This window comes from Acipenser ruthenus, chromosome 1 (assembly GCF_902713425.1).
Source record: "Acipenser ruthenus chromosome 1, fAciRut3.2 maternal haplotype, whole genome shotgun sequence".
NCBI classification, from domain to species: Eukaryota; Metazoa; Chordata; class Actinopteri; order Acipenseriformes; family Acipenseridae; genus Acipenser; species Acipenser ruthenus.
Window position 1 is genome coordinate 28,941,135 of NC_081189.1, and position 21,326 is coordinate 28,962,460.

The 21,326-nt window shown below is 37.2% G+C and overlaps 1 protein-coding gene across 2 annotated transcripts in view; it reads left to right on the forward strand.

Moving 5' to 3' along the window:
• The window catches only part of LOC117411686 (E3 ubiquitin-protein ligase UHRF2-like), a 74,656-nt gene extending 53,488 nt beyond the window's left edge, over positions 1-21,168 (forward strand). For both annotated transcript variants that reach the window (XM_059035269.1, XM_059035271.1), the window contains exons 5-16: positions 3,581-3,690; positions 5,224-5,410; positions 6,979-7,102; positions 9,223-9,330; positions 9,725-9,829; positions 9,984-10,090; positions 10,558-10,720; positions 12,425-12,562; positions 13,170-13,446; positions 14,562-14,716; positions 15,553-15,651; positions 16,629-21,168. In XM_059035269.1, the coding sequence (XP_058891252.1) occupies positions 3,581-3,690; positions 5,224-5,410; positions 6,979-7,102; positions 9,223-9,330; positions 9,725-9,829; positions 9,984-10,090; positions 10,558-10,720; positions 12,425-12,562; positions 13,170-13,446; positions 14,562-14,716; positions 15,553-15,651; positions 16,629-16,775 (1,720 nt within the window). In that variant the 3' untranslated portion in view covers positions 16,776-21,168. The remainder of the gene's footprint in view (positions 1-3,580; positions 3,691-5,223; positions 5,411-6,978; positions 7,103-9,222; positions 9,331-9,724; positions 9,830-9,983; positions 10,091-10,557; positions 10,721-12,424; positions 12,563-13,169; positions 13,447-14,561; positions 14,717-15,552; positions 15,652-16,628) is intronic.
• The last annotated feature ends 158 nt before the right edge of the window (positions 21,169-21,326 follow it).

Below are 21,326 nucleotides of genomic sequence, written 5' to 3' on the forward strand. Positions count from 1 at the left end.
CAAACTACAGTCGAACATGCTGTCATAACCAACCCATTGAAGAGTATTGAGAGCTGAAACAAGTATTTTAAGTAAACCCATTTCTCATATAAAAGAATGGTCAACAATGTTTCACAGGATTATTATTATTTTTTGGCCGTTGCGCAAACTGAAAACACAGCGTAACGGCCAGAATACAGCGTCATTTTCCAGGTAACAACGTAACGGCCCGTTACGGTCAACAGCGCTGTCGAGCACCCATAGTATTTAAAATATGCTCATATGCATAGAGACAGACTTATTGAAAAGCCCGTTTGGCATTGCAACTTCCATAAGTAATTTTATGCCACATTCAATGCAGACTATGTGCTAGACTATGTGGTAAGACTGAATGCTCGCAAGACTCACACCCCAGTTGTCCAGGCTCCGTCTGCAGGTGACCTCAAATGTACACATCCCATTTCTACCTTGAATGTTCATCAGTTTTGATAATTAAAAATAGTGTTAGCTGCTCATTCAGAGTGAAGCTTCAGCTGCTCATTCAGAGTGAAGCTTCAGCTGACCACAACATTCTTCAGTTTGTGCAGTGATAGAATTCCATGGTGCGTGTTCTGTTTGATTAACTGCAGAGATGCAGGTTTATACCCGAAACTTGCTTGCCACTAGGGCAAGAATGCAGCGTGTGGGTTATTTTTGGGCGGATGACCTTTCTGTTGCTTTTTAAAACTTAGATTTAAAACAATCTTAAAAACTGCGTCCATGTAACTGCTTTTAGCCCAGGTTCAATGTGAATGAGGCCTGATCACGAATCTTCAGTGTAGAGCAGATTAATACTCCCAGTGTTTACGTGAAAAATGCTTCCCCACTGACCCTAATGGACCGATTCTGATCAAAGGGAAAGACATTAACACTAAGGCAAAGGTCGTTAGCGTCTGATTATGGGGCTGTAGGGGGTGCAAATGGGCGCATTCATACGCATCCCTTGTAAAGTGATTTTGGCACCGTGTTTTGTTCTTAGTTTTTACACCAGAGATACCAGACAGAATTTTGGGGAGTGGCTTCATTATCATGTTCACCTAAGCTTGTGAGGGATACGAAGGAGAAAATGTAGAGAAAACTAACACATAACTTATGTTCAAACTATTTATTATTTTAATCTGTGTTTGTCAATATCTTCTTTGTTAAATATATATGTGTAAAATAATAATATAATATTTCACTGCAATAGCGACATGATATTTCTGACACAGATTTCAGTTTGCAGATATTTACATTACAAATGCTTTGTAAAAGCATAAATGCATCAAAAATATGTAACACAGATACATTCAGATACGTTATAAACAGGTTTTACGTACCTGGAAATAACATAAACTGAAAATGAATGTGTCTTTTCTATTTGTAGCAATAAAATGATAACTCACATGCACCACCTAGTGGTTTACTTTAAATGTTACCGCTAGGTCCACAGCTAATTGAATATAATATAGTACTTTATTAAATAGAAAAAGATACTCTGGTTTTCTACCTGTTTGTATTATGCTTATAGTTTTTACATATATTTATATAGCATTGACCATCTTGTAACTGTCATCAGATTACAGTAGGCTAGTTAGAGTGCATTAGGCAAGGTTAGAGTTTAATCAGAAATTAAGCTTGGCAAGGCTTTTACTTCGTAAAAATGTGACCAAAAAAAAAAGATATTTAGAGAAAGGGAAGGGGGTAATGCAATTGCACATGGACTCGTCCCATTCTGTAATGTGAGAAACTGTCTCACCTACCCGCATTTCTTCTTAATTTATTTATTATATGCTAAAGCTCAAGATATACCGATTCATTTAAATTTAATAGAAATTCATATTCAGAATGAAAGTATCACCTATTAAAGTAAGCTCATGAAACTCAAGTGATCATTTCATGCCATCAGTACAGCAGATCATACAGCAAACATCCTAGCTTGTTTAAAAGCAGGCTGACCTGCTCGCAGAAGAAAGCACAGTAGGTCAGCCTGCGTTCCAAAACAAGCAACACAAAGTACAGCCAAAATAACCTTCCGCTTTGTCTTACATGTTCACAGTGTCGTAGTAGGTATAGGCTTGTCTGCAATACAGCTGTTGATGCACCCCGCATCTGCAGGCTTGTAGCCGTTACTGTACATACAAGACTGTGTTTCAAGTCATCTTGATAAACTTAGTCCTGCTCAGGAAATGATTTTAATTAGGAGGTGTGCTGATACTCCAAGTAATTACCTTTAAAAAGTATTTGTTGGCAGGTATTCAATAATCAAAACACACCTATTTATTAATGTGTTGATTTCAAAACAAGAAAAGCTGTCCTTCCCTCACCTTCACAATTGAGTACAAATCAATGGGAGTTAAGTTCCGCATTGAGTGTTTTAAAAGCTGATTGGAAAACAAACTTGCAAAAGCAACTGATTCATCACGTAACCCTGACCTTTCATTAAACTCGAGCTACCGCTGTGGAAACTGGGATGTGTATTTCTTTGTCGAGTTTAATCCGAGGTATCAGCTTGCCCAGGACTATAATCCCACAATCCACTGCAGAGATGCCACAATTATAAAAAACGAAGGAAAGTGAAAATTGTAATTTCATATCAAAAGGATAAGAGAAAAGTAAGGTAAGTAGTCGCTTATAAAATATAAATGAGTTTTAAGTTTCACGCCAGGTTTCATATTAAATAACACTGCCAGATTGTTATTGGTTAGTAATCATTAATTGTGTAAACTAGGGAAACCCAGGGATTGCATTGTTTATTATCGAGCAATTAAAACTTTTTATTCCATTTAATTAATACCGAACAACTTCACATTTCTCAAAGGTAATTACTCGGAAAATACGAGTTTTGGCACCTGTGTGAAGCGTTAAAGAAAATGAAAACGCTCACCATTCTGGTAATTTATGAAGTACTGTCTTTATTTTCTTTTGAAATGTTTTTGTTTTATACAAATTTCATGTTTCATATTATAAAGATACAGTTTCTGTTGCCTACTTCCCATTGTAAGCTCCCATAGTGGGATGTTTACTATAAAGGAAATAATGAATGCTTATTATTATTGAAAATGCACAGAAAATGGATGCAGAGTAAGAAGTATTCTATATTAAAGGGCAAGTCAGTTTCTCTTGATTTGCAAACCCTTTCTGTCTTCCATTTTCCACGAGTAGGCCAGCACTTGCCGCATCATGCCAGTGTCCAGCATTTACTCTGTTCAAAAGAGATAAGGCCCGACACAAGCACTCTTGAGTTTGCACATTCTGTTTTTGGAGTGTTTATTAAAATTGGGCCTTACACTTACCACATACATTAGTTCAAAATGGTTATTTTTAAAGACTGTTTTACATATTCTATGAAAAATTATTTAATAATTGGCTCCAATAAAGAATTTCCGTTTTCTTTTCTACAGTTGTGGCAGGATAATGCAATCGCATGACCAGAGACACTAACAAGTATTATGCAAAGATTATTTTAATGTTTTTAGGGCCCCTGATGAATTAGCCACCCTGTAGGACTGATTGAGTGAGTGAATGAATATGTATTTCTAATTCATTGAAATATTTCAGCAGCTGTCTTGTATGTTTGCAGGGGCCCAGAGGACGTGATTAATGACTGCAAACTCATCTTTTTGGAGGAGATCTACAAGATAGAGAAACCAGGGGCACCTCCACTGACTTCTGCAGACGGGCAGTTTAAACGTATGCCTTCAGAGTGTTACAAAGTAATAAGAACTTCAATAGTTAGTGTTCAGGAAACTAATATGGGGCTTATGTTCAGAAGCAGTGACGGCCAGGTTTGTAATCTCTGATAACTGCAAGTCACTTTAAACTGTTGCAAACCAAGTCTCTGAGTGCTGTCTTTAAAATGATGTAGGCTAAAGGCTGTTAACTCTGTGTCCTATTGAGTTTGTTCAATCTGTCAGTTTTGATCTAAGCAAATACAGTTACAATTAATTTGAATTTCAAAGAAACATAATAAGGTAACCACAAGAGCAATAACAAATTAAATCTTTGGTTGCAGACTAATTACTTTTAGCAACTTTTACGGAACATCACAATGGCTGTGGATATTTAGCTGCATGGGAGGCGATCCTTAAACAGACGGTAACTCTTCTTCGGGTGCTGTTGCTTAAAAAGATTATTCAGGGTCCCAGTGGCCTAGTAAATACACTACTGCATTAAGTGCAGGGTAAGTCATGCAATCAAGAGTCTGCTGATCTGAATCTCGTTAGCTGGGGGTTCTTTGAGAATTCTACCTTTTGTATGCCAGCTTGTTAGGGAGTGAACTCAACTGAGGATCAAAGTGCTACAGACTATCCAGCCTAGGCCTCGCCTCCAGGGTTACTTGGCTGCATCCACTGTTTAGGTTTATTGGATGTAAAGAGATGACTGTCTTGACTGCGGGAACAGAGGAACGCTCATCGATCTTCAATAGTTTGTGGGTTGCAACGATGAAGCATTATTCAAATTGAACATTTTAAACTGGGGAGAAAAACAAAAGGTGAAATAATTGAACACTTCAAATAAAAAAAGACTTGAAATAATACAAGTTGTTTTCACACAACTTTCTTTCTTTCTTTCTTTCTTTCTTTCTTTCTTTCTTTCTTTCTTTCTTTCCTGCTTTCACATCTTTTAGTTAACCCGTTTTAAATGTGAAGGAATTAACTGAAACAGCTATCATTAAGCTTAATCTGTTTCTATGCAAATTAGGTAAAATATATGCTTGATTGATCATTGTCATTATTCAATTAAAAACGCTACAATGATTATGCATTGTAAATGTGTTATCTAATTTTATGGCTGTCATTTTACTCTGCCTGTTTTGTGCAGTGCTTTAGAAGCAAAACACTGCCTTGACTAGGAATTTCTATGATCATTGCAGGCTTTATAATTCTCAGCACAAGTTATACACATATTTAGTTTCACATTATTCAAATCAGTTTGGATGGTGTTCCACAACTGTAGATTTCAGTAATAAATGATGCAACAGAAAAAAAAATCAATCTTTATCTTATTTAGTTGATTCTTTTAAAAGCTGCAACACCTCGATATTTGTTTAAGCCCTTATATGTTTTCTTAGTGCCATTCTTGCAAAAATAGAACTATATCTATAATTGAATGTCTGTAGAGGAAAACCATGAAGTTGATGTATCAGTTTGAGCAGTTACTACAAGCTACCAAGGCCTCGTGTTGAGGGAGGTACGCCACATATTTTCCTTTGTTTTCACGCAGGGAAAAGCGGGCCGGAGTGCAAGCACTGTAAGGCAGACCCTGACTCAGAGTGCCGGTTCTGCTCGTGCTGTGTGTGCGGCGGGAAGCAGGACGCCCACATGCAGCTGCTGTGTGACGAGTGCAACATGGCTTTTCACATCTACTGTCTCAACCCACCGCTCAGCAGGATCCCTGAGGATGAGGACTGGTAAATATTACAACACATTACAGCTGGAGGACGAGAGTTTACATTGTCACTGCCAAACTAAATAGAACACTACCTCTTCTGCTGTGCTGCGCTGTGCTCAACATGGCAATTTTACATGATTCTGTTTAGAAGTGTGTCTAGGCATTTTACAACCATGAAGCATTAAAAAAGTTATTGATATAACATAAGAGAAAACCCTTCAAAGCAGTAATAAAACATAGCTTTAGGACAGTCAGGTGAGGTTTCCCTCCCGAGACGTGGTCTCCCCTACCAACATTTCTAGCAAAGGAATTATTTTCATGCTTTGAAATGATTGCAGTTTCCTTTTAAAGCTGTATTTTAAACTTGACTTTTAAGTAGATTTGCTGCCACTTTACAAGATTACAACCAAAACATCAAAACAGGACCTCATGTGACCAGAAAGAGACTATTCATGTTGTTATGAGAAACACTACTTTAAGGAAGAGACTGTGCCAAGAGAATGCCATGGAAACGGCACAATGTCTCAGGAGAGCAAGTATACTGTTTTATGTGGTTGTTCTTTTTCTCCTTTATTAGATACAGTTTTAGTTAATAAGTTATCAAGGAACAGGTATAATGAAGAACTGAGTAAACCAACACATTTTGTTTAGTGTAAAAGTGAACTGCAACATTAATAGAGAAGAAAAAATGCAGCATTAATTCTGAACATTCTTAAAACATTTTGAGCACTATATTCCCAACTCTGCTTGGCTGTGGCCATTTAGCTGTATGTGGTTTAAATTTCAGAGTTTATCAGCCTGGTATTTTGATATTACAGAGTCATCATCATTCTTAAACCCATGTAAATATACAGTGTTCACCCTTTATAACGCTACAGTGGGGAACCATAGTTACAAGACCATGCTATTTGTGTTCTGCCTTATAATGAGTATAAAAGGGCTACTGTAATGGCATTATGGAGCAAATGGGAGCCACGACCCTACCGTGTTATAACCGATTCCACACTATAACGAGGCGTGTTATAACGGTTTATCTGATGGCCATTTGACAGAATGAATTCTATACCTCTTTACGTGTTTAATTTAATATCCAAGGAAATTAAATAAAATGTTGCTTGCAATAAATCAGATAAACCCAAAGACCCAATGAATATTCTTATATTCTGGTAGATCCATTATTGGAATCTAAAGTCTAAACTTTCCATTGATCAGTTGTTATGAGGTTATTGTTAGACATGAAAACATGTATGCAAAACTTGTATTTATTGTAACCAGATTTCACAGTCACAACATTTGTTATAGAACTGGGAAATCATCCTAGGTAATGCCTTTTCAGTTTTTTGGTTTTTGTTTGGTGTATTTTGGTTTTTTAAAGCTAGGCAGTGTATCTAAATGTTCCAGGATCAAATACTGTAGTGCCCTCCTCCAACACTTTACAATGTAAGGGCCTTTCAGAAATTCACTGTTCAGTAGTTTATAATTTTTTTTTTTTTTGGCAGATATAAAAAAAAACCACTGTATTTGCTGAGAAGTTGTTATCAGTGTTACATTTTAACATACACATATAACTGATGCTATCGTTTTCAGGTACTGCCCCACTTGCAAAAATGATACCAGTGAGGTTGTGAAAGCAGGAGAGAAATTAAAGCAGAGTAAAAAGAAGGCCAAGATGCCGTCTGCACACACTGAAAGCCAGCGAGACTGGGGCAAGGTGAGTAGATATGTGCAGTGTAATCTGTGACCTTTTAGCTTGTTTTCCTCTAAACTGCTACTGGTTAATCTCAGTCCAGTGAAATGAGTAAGATTAGCCGCAGTAGACAATGCACATCATAGAATCACAACACAGTTTGACAGAACTAGAAGTCTCTATTCTCAAAGGAGGCCCTGGATTGAATGGCAGGGTCACTGTTTGTTCAGGTGAACATTGAGGTACCATTGTCCCTCCTTGAACACTACATTTACAGGAACAAAAAAAAAAAAAGATTACAGAGAAGAGACAAACAATATAGGTAAGTGACACAGAGACAGTTTTGGGAATGTGGGGACTTATTTCCTTGAACAGAAGCAGAGCAGCGGTAATGGAATTAATGAAAACATGCTTTTAAAACAGACTTTGGATCAAACTTGCAAAACGATTTATTCAAGCTTCTCCATGATGTTTTATTTTATTATAATTTTTTTATTTCTAAAGGCTTCAAAGACAAATGTGGAAGGATCTTGTGTGTGCAGCCCTTTTTAATATATATATATATATATATATATATATATATATATATATATATATATATATATATATATATATATATATATATATATATATATTTTTTTTAAATTATTATTCACATTTATCTTAACTGTAAAATAAAAAAAAAACACTGTTTGTGTGCGCACCACATTTTCTGTTAATGTGTTTTTTTTTTTTTTTGGTGCAGTTTTGTTTGACTGTTTTTGTTTAAATAGGATGTTAGCTACATTGCATGACACATTCACATGCAGCAGCGTTAACAGTGCAAATCCATATTGCATGACTGGATTTTCAAAAGTATTCAAGATGGCCAGATTTAACTTCTATTATTAATATATATATATATATATATATATATATATATATATATAGATATTCTAAATCAAATGCGTAAATGAGCTGCTGATGCATTACATTGCAGTTAGTGAATTATACTTGTCATGTTAGTGAGGTCATTTAACAGAGGTTTGATTTGCTGAGACTTCAAATGGTGGCTGTAATAGTGGGGTACCTCTAAGTCTTTAAAGCCTTAAACAATAAATGAAAATGCAATTCCTAAATGGCATGTTCATGGGGATCATTGATTTTCAATTTGTTTTATTAAAAAAAAAATTAAAAAGTTTAGTTGATAGTATCTTGCTGCAATGTGAATTGACTTTTTCTTTGCAAAAGGTATACATTTAGTTTTTTTCAGAAGCCCAGAATCTGGTGGTTTGCCTACTCCAGTATGACTAGACTGTTGCTTTTGAATGCTTGTTTTTCTAAGCACAATAGCTGTCGGATGTTGGGCTGCTGTCCCATGTCCCCTTAAAATCACAGCTGACAGTAATTATTGTACTTGCCTCTTGAGTTTTTATCAGTTGCATATAGACTTTGTTGTACTTGAAAAAAAGGTCATGATAGTTCTGTGTAATTTGGACTCATTCATCCAGAACCAAAGAGATAACTGTAAACAACTGAAGCAAATGGGGAATGGTTCGGTGACAGGGTGAAAATTATTCGATGTATGTATGTATGTATGTATGTATGCATTCATTCATTCCAGACACTAAAGTCCTAGCACACACTTCAACAATCTCTTAAGATTGTTGAAGAAAACAGTTTTTTTTACAAAGAATAACGTGATTTATATATTTTCTGTTTTCAACCCTAGGTAACTGATTTGATTATTCATTTTGCCTATGCAGACTTTAATTATAATAACTAATTTTATACTGGCAAGGGGTAAAAGCTGGGCAAACTCTGAATTGTTTTCTAATGTCTGTATTTCCAGTTTTTTTAAATGGAAATCTGAATTGAGTAAATCAAGTCTGCCGTTTTTGGCTACTTTTTTATTTTCTGTTATGTTGTAATCTTTTAATGCCATGGATAAAGGCGGCTGCCAAATAAATAAATAATAATCATTTAATTTTCCAGTTCTTGGGATATGCTTTGACCAAAGTAGAATACCAAACACACACAAGGCATCTGTAGATTCTCACTTTTTAGATGTCATGATCACTTATCTCCAATGAAAGAGTTGTCATAACACTCTGTGCTCTGTGTGAGCCAGGATCGCATGACTGCCCTGCTGGTTTGTGTTGTAGGGAATGGCCTGTGTGGGTCGTACGAAGGAATGTACAATCGTACCTTCTAACCACTATGGACCTATCCCTGGCATCCCAGTCGGAACAACATGGAAGTTCAGAGTACAGGTACAAGTTTATTCAATTATTATACAATAGAATAAGTAGATTTTTACTTGATTAAAACCATTTTTGATTGTGATGTCAGAAATATTTAATTATTCAGATTACGGATGTAAGTGTGGACCAGAACAAATCTTTATTTTGTTAACATTATGCATACCAAACCAGGTATTATGCATAACCCCAGTATTGTGTGCATCTCTACAAGAGTACAGGATCAGCAAAATATGCATTCCCTCTTTGACCTCTAGAGGCTCTATATCACAATACAATTTGGAAACTTTTGGAACATTGTCAGTTTCTGTTAGGGGATGTTTTGAGATTAGTCCAGAGGAGAAGCTACAGAGCCGTGTGTGGAAGTTCACATGGCCCTTTCACAATTGTCCTTTCTTTCTGTCAGGTGAGTGAAGTGGGAGTCCACAGACCACACGTGGGAGGAATCCATGGTCGCAGTAATGACGGATCCTATTCACTGGTGTTGGCTGGAGGGTTTGAAGATGAAGTGGTGGGTGTCTTTATCCGGGCTCGCCAGAGACTTGTGTTTTTTTTGGCTGTGTTCTTATTCCTGATGGCTAATTATAGTCTGACTTCTTACCTGTGCAAAAACACATTTCAAATCTGTGTTTCTTTAACAAGGCTGTTTCCTATATTTCTCTTAGGACAGGGGAGATGAGTTTACTTACACTGGGAGTGGAGGTCGAGATCTCTCTGGTAACAAACGCATTGGGGAGCATTCCTTTGACCAAACACTGACCCACATGAACAGGTACATTTCTCTTTAAGTATATGGATTGTTCATTTATCTGCCGTTAAATGAATTGCTCACGTCTCTGAGACTGTAGCTCCCATTCAAAGATCGCTCAGTGAGTGGGTACATGGGGGATGCTGTGTTTCTGTTCACAAATGCACACATTTCTAGATACTGAGGAAAGGTTGTCAGACAATAAGGAAACAATAAGGCACCAGGAATGTGAAGTAATTGAATACTGGCAGTAAAATTAATAACCACAAAATAAAACTGATCATTTGAAGATTTGAAGAAGCTCTTTATAGAACCAGCCTTAAAGACAGGTTGCCTCACCAAGTTTCAAGTACAAAGCTTCAGAAAATAGTTGTAGACAAGCTTCAAGCCAGCCGTGGGCTGAAAAAAAGGCACTATCGACACTCCTCCTTTGGATGTACAGCACTGAGCAAGAAATAAAACAAAAAGTTAAATTGCTGTGTTTGTTTCAGGGCGCTGGCACTCAATTGTGACGCACCTCTGAATGACAAGGACGGAGCGGAGTCCAAGAACTGGCGGGCTGGGAAGCCTGTCCGCGTGATCAGGAGCTCCAAGGGGCGCCGCATCAGCAAGTATGCTCCCGAAGAGGGCAATCGATACGATGGGATTTACAAGGTGTGGTCGTTCTCCAGTCCACAAAGGCAGCTTTGGCTTAATGCTTCCTGCAAAATTGCATTACAAGTTTACATTAGTCTGTTAACTTTTCCTTTGTCAGACAAGGCGGTTTCCTTAGTTTGTAGCAGGGTCACCTCACCTCAACATTTTAAAACATTCCCCTTCAACCTATGGAAATATTGCTCAGTTTTCATGCCAGTAGGCATCTGAGCAGCAGCTACGGTTCATTAAGAGAAACCAGTAGTATTTTGTTCAAGGACATTAATCACAAAGATGCATGAAATATGTACAGTTATTATGTACAATTGGCCCTGTCTCGGTACGCCTACTGCTCTAGGTATTTGTTTCAATCAGTTCTCTTTTTAAACATCCCCATGTGGGGAGCATATACATGTCAATCCATCACCGCTACTGTTATTAAACATTGCACTGCCTCATTTAACCTCTGTCCATATCAGTGATTTAGACAGTATACTGACAGTTGGTACACAGCTATTTTCTTTGATTCCTTCTGTCAAGTTCCATTACCAAGGGTTGTCAAGTAAAAATTTCACTGCCACAGTGTTTTGGCCATATGATGATACAGATCTTTTTCACATATCTGTTTTATTTCATGAGCGCTAACTATTCCATCTAGATACCATTCCCTTTATACCATGCCCTTCAGTTACATATTTTATGGAGGCTTTAGATTAATCACTGTAGATACACCCTGTTTAAAGTCTCATTGGATGTCCCTTAGGCCCGTCTATAAAAAAAAAAACCTGGACATGTTAGTGGTTTTGAACCCTTGCTTGTAAACTCTTTGGGTGGGAAAGAGGATTGCCGACATATATATTTTGGTTTTTGCCGCTGATAAAATCGTTTCCCAGAAGAATTAGGCAGAAAGAAACTTTCTGGAAGGTATTTACTAATTTATGACCTGAAATATAAGAACCTCAACTACTTAAAATACAACTACGTCCTCTTGGAGTAGCAAAGAGTAGAAACAATGTAAATGTTGCCAAATCACTGTGCATATCGTAGTTGTGGATATTGTAGTTATTGTCAGTGTTTGCACTTGAAGTTTAAGTGTATTCATATTTTCACAACTTGCTGTTTTATCAGGGAAAGTGGCTTTTAAAAAGTAGCTTTTTGATGGGCCTTTTTCTACTAATTGTTTTTCTTTATAATTGTGCCTTGATTAGTACAGGACTGTGTATATCAGGTAAGTCAACAAAGTTTGTCTTCAAATAGCTTTTGCTGTTCTTGATCAGGAGAATGTGGTGGCTTCAATGGTGTAAACTTTCTTTATTTCTCTATATAGACAGTAACACCAAACATCGTGGATCACCAGTAGACACCACAGTAGTCAATCATAAAGTGCAGTGCAGTGCACTGAATGCTACATTATGGAAGAATTAATTAAACAGAAGCCAAGTATTTACAATTAACAGTAGTAATTGATCATAAAATGCTGAACAAAACAATGTTTATACATGACGATTCTCTAAGAATCTTTACTGCCCATTCTTAAAAGGTACTTGTCATTTAAGTGCTCAAAAGAGCGACCGATTCAAACCCAGGTTTCCAGAAAAAAGCTGGTTGGTCAGCCTGCTACAACAAAGTCCCCCAAAGTAGTTTTCATTCTAATATCAGTAAGATTGCATGAAATTAATGTTGTGATAAAAACTCCTAAACTGGTAATAAACTCCTATGATTTAGGTGGTGAAATACTGGCCAGAAATTGGGAAGTGTGGTTTCTTGGTTTGGCGTTACTTGCTGAGACGTGATGATTTGGAGCCGGCACCTTGGACGCCAGAAGGGCTGGAGAGGACAAATAAACTTGGCCTGTCAGTGCAGGTGGGAAATGGTCAAACATTTTTGAGTAGGCACACATCTGTAATCACCTGTCACATGACTTGCAGTCACTCTTCATTTAAGAAATGTGTACAGACACTAAGGTAGGTTCAATCTGCAGTGGCAATTCATAGTACCAAACCTGTCATTTTACTTACTTTTGAACTATAAGAATATTCTTTTGTTATTTTAATGATTTAAACAGTGGTGGTATTTTAGATTCCCATTGTTCAGATCAAATATCCAGTGGAGGATATATTTGTAAAGTTTCCATCATTTTCCATCAGAATATGCTAGCTTTTGTTTTTAACAAGTGCATTATTTTTACTCCCAGCTTCATGATTATACCATTATCTTTACCATATGTTTTAAGATGTCATACCTGCAATAAATAGATTGAGTACTATCTAACAAGGAATGTTGCTGCTTGTGTGACATTTTGATCTGCGGTTCTTGTATAGAAGAACCAAAGGCAGAAGTCTTGTATCAGTGAAACCACAGAGGGACTAAGGTATACACGAAGTTGCCCCTGTGGGCTAAGTATAGTAGTTTTATGGTTCATTATGTAAAATAATGTCTTAATGAAAATATATATTTATTTATTCAACAGTATCCAGAGGGATATCTGGAAGCAATGGCTAATAAGGTGAAAAAAGACAGGACCAAGAGGAATTCTGGGAAACAAGAGAAGAAGGAGAAAGGAGAGAAACAAGTGGAGGAGAAGATGAAAAAGAAGGAAGAGGAGGAGGAGAAGGAGAAGGAGAAGGAGGAGGAGGAGAAGGAGAAGGAGGAGGAGGACGAAGAGGAGGAGGAGGAAGAGGAGGAAGTAGTGAAACCAGAACCTGAGGCCCAGAGCAACGGCAGCCGGAAGAGACCACAGGAAAAAGGTACACAGTGCTTTCACACATGGGCTGAGTGCCTGCCCTGTGAGAGCTTATTTCAAGCTGCCTGTTTTTCAATAGTATGGGGGGAAAAAAATGCATTTCCGGCTACAAAACAACATTTAATTTTAAACAGAAACCTGTACTTTTAATGGCAATTTTCTCAATTCCAAGTGAAAGGAATTCCAAGAGAAATCATCAATGCTGATGCTGGTAAATTCTGGTAAAGTACTCCTTAATTTTTTCTGTTGGTTTGCCTTGTAGCATAGATTTGGAGGTTGAATAGGAAATACCAAGCAGTCATATAAATACTGCCAGCTATAGCTTGTACCCCCCCCCCCCCCCCCCCAAAAAAAAAAATATATATATATATATATATAAATAATCATACAGCTTGTCTGTCTGCCTCCCCTAAAACTTCCACTAACAACTACATTTCCCAGAATAAAATGTCTTCAGTTACTTGGAAACTGTACATAAAAAAACCAACCAAACAACATTATCCAATCTCTGGCTAGCCCTGTTGTCTTTGCAGCCAATCACAGTAAGAATAAGAAAAAATTCGAAGCTACACAGGTTGAAGCATAAACACCCCAGTCCAGCTACAAATCCAGATGGAACCATTGTCAGAGGCAACCACTAAAAAAAAAAGCCTATTATATTAAACAAACTGTTTAATAACTTATTAATGCATTTCCTTATTTTATTGATCTGTATGGTTTTATATTGAAGTTTTAACAGTTTCACAGAGTTTAAGAATTTAATGTTAAAATATAACGTAATTAATTTGCAGAGTCGAAAAAAATTCGCTGCGCCGATAAAGAACCTTGTAGAACACATGCGTGGTTGTATAGTAGTTCAAAGTAAGATTGCAGTTAAAATGAAAAGATCTTTGTTAATGCCTACCCCATTACCATTAAAGATTGTACAGTGTTTACCGAGATTATGTTGCATTTTACCCCCTGAAAATACATTTTACTCTCTCAGTGTTAAAATTAGCAGGTAAGTTACTCCCAGACCCACAACCTTATCTGGAGCGCTGTTTCAGACCATACATTATAACAAGGTTACAGTTTGTACCTGATGCTTTTTGGTTTATCTGTGACTCTTGTTTCTTTCAGTTATACAGGAAGATGAAATCCCAGCTAAGACCACAAAGCTGGCAGACAAGGGGGAAGCCTTCCAGCTGTCTCCACAGCAGCAGTGGCTCATCAAAGAGGACTGTCTCAACAAGAAGCTGTGGGACGAGGCACTCAGCTGTCTCATTGAGGGACCGGTAAGCTTGGGACATAATCAACTCCTCACACACTAATGGTTTTAGAAATCACCCGGTGAAGACATAAAAAAGAATTGCTTGTCTCTCTTGGGGACTACAGGAATAATGTCATACCTCACTTGTATCTATGAGAAAAAGAGATTACCTTCAAACTGAACAGTGCTATCGCCATACATATTAAACATGTCATTTTTTAAATACATTTTTTTGGTGAAATGATTTTCTCTAAATTGTAGTAAACACTGGAAGGAATGACAATTATTTGCCTGTGATGTACAGGAATACTGGAGTTGTAATTTCTTTAATTCTAATGAGTGGGCATTATATAGTATATCATTATGAGGATGACTGCATTCGAAAGAAATTACTGCCTATGATTTGTGGCCACATTTCTTAACCACCCTCCATACTTTACAACAACTGCTCTCTTGTCAGTTTTCAAACCATTACAAATACAATTCCCTTTACATTATGCCCCCAGAGATACTTATAATACAGATTATAAATATTTTCTTAATACAATGGCTACGGTACAGTAAAATGGTTTGCACTACCCACTCCAATATCTTCTACACCCAGAGAAAGTGGAATCCTAGATAATCACAACTGTAGGCTTCAGTGGAGTGGTTGGTAGAGAAGTGACCTGTTTCATTAAGGTGAGCACATTTCGTCTGGTAAGCAGGTGGTAATGAGCATTAATATGGTTAACACAAATGAAAAACTGGAGAAAGAAACAAATAAAAATGCTATATTACAAAAAACCTAAATGATGTGACACTTGAGGTCTGTTGATTGTGTATTTGGTTGTTTGCTGTTTTTGTCCCCTTAAAAAACAGAGCTTCCTGAGGAAGGTGGAAGAGATCTTCATGTGTGTGTGTTGCCAGGAGTTGGTTTTCCAGCCTGTCACAACAGAGTGTCTTCACAATGTTTGCAAGGTACAGAATGGCCTTGGTAACAAAGCGTGCTTAACCCATGATGCAATACTCTTCCATACAATTCAGCATCTAAAACCAACTTTCATATGCATTACATTACAGAATGGGTCATCAGCCAGATATTTAATTTTGGGTTTGCTTCAAGGTGCATAAATAAAGTAGTTTTTTTTCCATACAAAAAATACTATGGTATTAGAAGGTGATTTAGATGGTACTCTCTTGTTCTGTTCCACATGTCATCTTTAGTATTATTTGTTTAATTAGCAGACGCCTTTATCCAAGGCGACATACAGAGACTAGGGTGTGTGAACTATGCATTAGCTGCAGAGTCACTTACAACAACATCTCACCCGAAAGATGGAACACAAGGAGGTTAAGTGACTTGCTCAAGGTCACAAAGTGAGTCAGTGGCTGAGCTGGGATTTGAACCGGGGACCTCCTGGTTACAAGCTCTTTTCTTTAACCACCGGACCACACAGCCTCCTCTAGTAGTATGTCTTGTAGTTTCCCATACTTATAGCATTTATCATAGTTTACCATACTTAGCTGTTCTTTACCAAACTTGCCTGCGCTTTACTACACTTTAAAGTATACCACAGTTACATTGATCATCCATCACTATTTAAAAAACATAGATGACCAGGAATAAAAAAAGAAAAAGCCAGCATATTGTTACAGGTACTTATAGTTCTGCTTGTCTGTGACTTAATAGTTGATTGTTGATTTGATCAACTTATATCACACTGGATTCTTTTTTAAATTTTATTTTTTAACAGCACTGGGGAATCACCCAGGATTGCATCAGCCATTTATCTGTTGTTATCCCAGAAAATAAGCAGTTGATGCCATCCAGGTGGATTCCATGGTACTGTAAAATGTTCAATTAAAAATCCAGCTGTGATTAATCCCGGTGAGTATTGGTTGATCAAATCGATCCCTAAATCCTGTGATGTTTCCTCTCTGTCTCCCTCAACCAGACTTGCTTGCAGAGGTCTTTTCGTGCAGAGGTGTACACCTGCCCAGCCTGCCGCCATGACCTGGGCAAGGATTACATCATGGTCCTCAACAAGATCCTCCAGTCCCTGCTGGACCAGTTCTTCCCTGGCTACAGCAAAGGGCGATGAGACAAACAATCACAAGAGACCACCGTGCTCAACCAGAACCTTGTAGAAGCTGTCAGTTTTCCTCTGCCACCTCCTAACCAGGCAGATTCGTCAGCAGCCTGGCAGGACATTCGCACACCTGTATCTTCTACACCCAAGAGGAAACTGGATTCCCATACCTAGCAAATCCATCATCTTTATCTCTCTCTGTCTTTGACCTGTATCCAAGGTAGTTGCTGCCAATTGAACTGTATAGTCTAGGAGCCAGTTTCAAAAAGAGCCTTGTTTGAGTTGGTTGTACCCCAGTTACAGAAAAGGTTTGTCAATTGTATCTGAACCTATGATGGGTGATGATCATTTTTAGCTTGGGTGTCATTCTGTATTCAGTCGCCAAATGTTATTTTTTAGCTGGGGAACTTGTATATTTTTATAAATGAGCTGCTGCGGCCGTTTCTTCAATAGCTCACAAAATATAACCAATTTGTGATGCTATCTTTGTATTTTTTTCTGTTTATGGTACTCACCTTTCACTTTGACCTGTGACCTAATATGGCTTCCATATTGGGGCCATGAGATTCCTTTGTTTCCAGATAATATGACCAAATTCTTTGAGATATTGGCTTCATATTTGGTACATATCTTTATTCCAAGCTCAGTCTTTGGTGTCACTTTGTAAAACAGCAAGCGAGAAAGACAGTCAGGTGGACTTCTGTTTGTTTGGCCCACTTCAATTAGCTATGAGCTGGAAAAAGTATTTTTTTAAATATATAAATTCATGCAGTTGATGGTGCTAATGTGCAGATGTTGATTTGTTGTGGTTTCTGAATCCATGACTGCTAAAAAGATCTTAAGGCATGTCTGGTCCTTTCTGTTTTCAGTTGTAGAGTACACTATATATTTAACTGTTGTTTTCAAACGCACAATATTCCGTAAAGCCAGGAGTGTTCACAGGAATTTTGTACATTTTGTGGGAGCAAAATCCAAGCTTTAAAAACAAATCAAACAAGAAATGGATGCATATGCCCTAATTTTTAGTTTGTGAATTTTAGTAGAGCCTTAATATCAGTTTGTGTCCTGTAGGACAAATATCCAAACAATTTTTTTTTACATGTATTTGAAGGCAAAAAACAAATGTCGGTTTCTAAATTAGCAATAGAAAAAATAGCTCTCTGGGATTGATATATATATATACACACACACACACACAGAAGATGAACACAGCCACTCTTGGTCCCCCAATTACTTCTGGCTGTCAAAAAACGTTAGCATTTTAAAATCGAGTCCAGATTAGGCTTCACACGCAACACTAGCTGCCAAAGAGTGATCTCTACATACATGTGACGTTGCCAGTGCTGCTTCAGATTTGGGAAGCGAGTCAGTCAGGGTTCGTTTTTCTCGCAAAATGATACAGGTCACTCCAACGTGCAACAGAAATGACTCGTATAGTGACCAGCGTTTTATTTTTCTTTCATAATGCAATCCCAGTTTTTGTTATGTGGAATGAAATAAGAGAAATAAAATGTTGAGTATTTTTTTTTTTCATTGTATAACACCCCCTTTTCCACATTTATTTTATTTTGAAGTGTTCACTCAAGTTATTACTTTAAGAAAATGTGTCTATGGCCACTTTGTTTGTTTTTACCTGTATGGCATCCATTGTTTTGAAGTTAATTCACAAGGGTAAAGTAAGGCCTTTGATATTTTTCAACTTGAATACAGTGTTGCATATAATGGCTTTGATGATGTTTTGCAAATGAATGAATATTCGCATACTTATCTGACTATGAATGGATATTTAAAAATTTAATAGCATGTTTGTCCCAGTGTTAGTGCTGTCTTATCCATAATCACACCAAATGCATGACATAAAGAGGCCAGCTTCTTTGTTATGAACACATTTCAGTTCTTAGTCCTCCATGAAGTGAACTACAGTGTTGCAACCCAGTTGGGCATAATGTATATTCCACAAATATCTGGTTAAAATCATTGTGCTGTGCAGGGCGCAGATGTGTCACATGTAATGTACCAGCTCATCCCACTGATCTGGGGTCTGTGTGGGCTGTGACAGGCATTGTCATCTTGAAACACACCTTCGCAATCGGGGAAATAGAAGTATTGCAGGGATATTCATATAATAGATTCATATAACATTGAATCTACACTCCAAATTAATATCTGATCGTGCCAGTAAAAGCATACCCAAATAATTACAGAAGGATGGACTTCTTCTGGTGGCCACAATACTCCTATCCAAAGTCCAATGATGACATTCACATGAAAGTGAACTTCTATGCACTTTGAATCTGTGAAGAAATTTCCCATGACAGCTCAGCTCGAGGTTTTAATTGGCCTTTATTGAACTCTGATTTTAATAAGTTGTTTTCCCTAGCTTTACTTGATCTAAATGCTGCATTGATACTATTGACACTAATGTTGTTTTGTTTGTGATTTTAAATGTGGGGTTTAGCCTTGGTCCAATTTTATTGAGCATTTATATACTAACTTTGGGTGCATCTTTTCCCATTACATGACTACAAGTAGTAATACTTGGACTAGCCTGCAGCTCAGTTTTGCACTACATCCTATGCCCACAGTTGATCACATTTGTGTCTTTTGATTCTGGCTTTCGTTATGTCAAATAAAACAAAAGCAGCTTTATTATTTACATAACAAAGCTATTCTAGTTTTTCTAATATTAAAACACTGATTTTGGCACTTATATACTATAGGATAATAATTGCACAATTGTCTTTTATTCTAGTCTTCCAAATAAGTCCTTAGCCAAATTTCAGCATTTACAAAATGTTGCAGCAAGACCCGTCTTGCATTCTCTACATTGGCTCCACATAAAATTTTATATAGATTTTTAAATCCTTATTTAGCCTTCAGAAACTTGGCGTCACCCCCTCGTACACTGTATCTCTAATCTTCTGGTACCTTATGAACCCACCCGCGCTCTTTGGTCCTCCAGCTAAAGCTTACTATTTGTTCTCTTCATGGTTGATGTCGCAGGTTTTCAGTCATTATACGCCCAATGGAATGCGCTTTCAGGGTATCTGTCAAAATGTCAAATTGTTTGCATGCAAATGGCGATTTACTTTTTTTTTTAAAAGGTTGTTTTTTAGCTTTTTAAAAACCATTTCTACGAGACATTTTTTAAAAACATTTCCACGAGACAACCCGAAGTGTCGGTTGAACACTTCGGGATGTCTCGACAAATGAAATGATGTTGATGAGGGTGATATATAGCTATGACTCTTTAGTCTATTCTCGGTGCACCATTCTGCTGGATATGGAGTTGCTCATTCCTTTCCTGTAATTCATGGAATGTGTGATGCCTATCACACCTTACCATTTGCTTTAGTTTTCCCCTGGTGGTCTATAGCTGCTTCTGACTGCATTTTAGGTGGTGTCCACAAAGGATATAGTAATCCCAATTGCAGTCAGACACCAGTGCACACAGTACTAGCATGCCCATTACAAGCACACAAGTATTTAATTCTGCAAACAATTAAATTATCACTCAGGGTCTTGTATATGCCACCTGGCCTATTAAGAGATGAAGCAACTTGGGATTCTTTCCAAATAGACAATTTGGGATGTCTTCCTAATAAAAAGTCCAAGACCTGTAGGTGAAAGGCTGTATCACCTAATGGTGATATCAGAAAAGTTGACACCTATGCTAAACTTCATCTTTATGGTATACCAATTATAAAAAAATAGGTCTTTTCTGTAGAGTGGGTGCAATGGAAACTCTAATTTCACCTCTGGGCTCCTAGACGAGTAGATGAAACACAAATACATTGAAATTTGGCAGGTGCTTGAATTAAGTCCATAATTACCTCAGGAAACCGGAGAAGGTATTGGTGAGGGATTTCTTTGTTAATTGTTCCCCCTGTTTTTGGTCCATTTGAAATCCAGTTTCACACAGGCTTGTTTGTGCCTGGTCCATCAAAGCTTGTTTTTGCAATAGGTAACACTGAAAGGAAAAAAAAAAAAAAAAAAGTGTGCAGAAATGTCTCATTTCATAACCTATAGTCATTTTCCAAGAAGAATGGCAAGCTGATAGTCAACCTTTTGTGTGCTTCACTGTGCTTTTTCCTTTCCTGTGCTCGACATTTGAAAACTATTTTAGAGGACATGTGGAAGCTTTGCTCTTGCATTAGTGTTGTGTTTTTGTTGCACTTGTTGGGGAAAAAAAATCATTTTACTAAATATGCCACTTATGTTTTAGTTGCATATTATATTTTAATCATTAGTTCCTTTGTATGTGGCAATCTTAATTGCACATTGTTTAAGCAGATGGCAGTGTTAGCTTCGAAAGGGTTACATTGCTTCATACTGTGATCTGAAATTTTATACATGGTATATTACTTGATCTGTACCTATTAAATATTCTGATTTCAAAAAGAAAGTTTTGTTTATTTTTATTTTTTTTTAATGTATGCTCTTTCTTTCACTGGAAGGGGTGGGCAGTGCTTTACTGGGTTGAGTTAGATAGTGGGGGAAGAAATAACTAGGTTAGGAGCAGTGTTTTAATTTTATATGGTTGTAAAAAAATGCCTTGCTTCA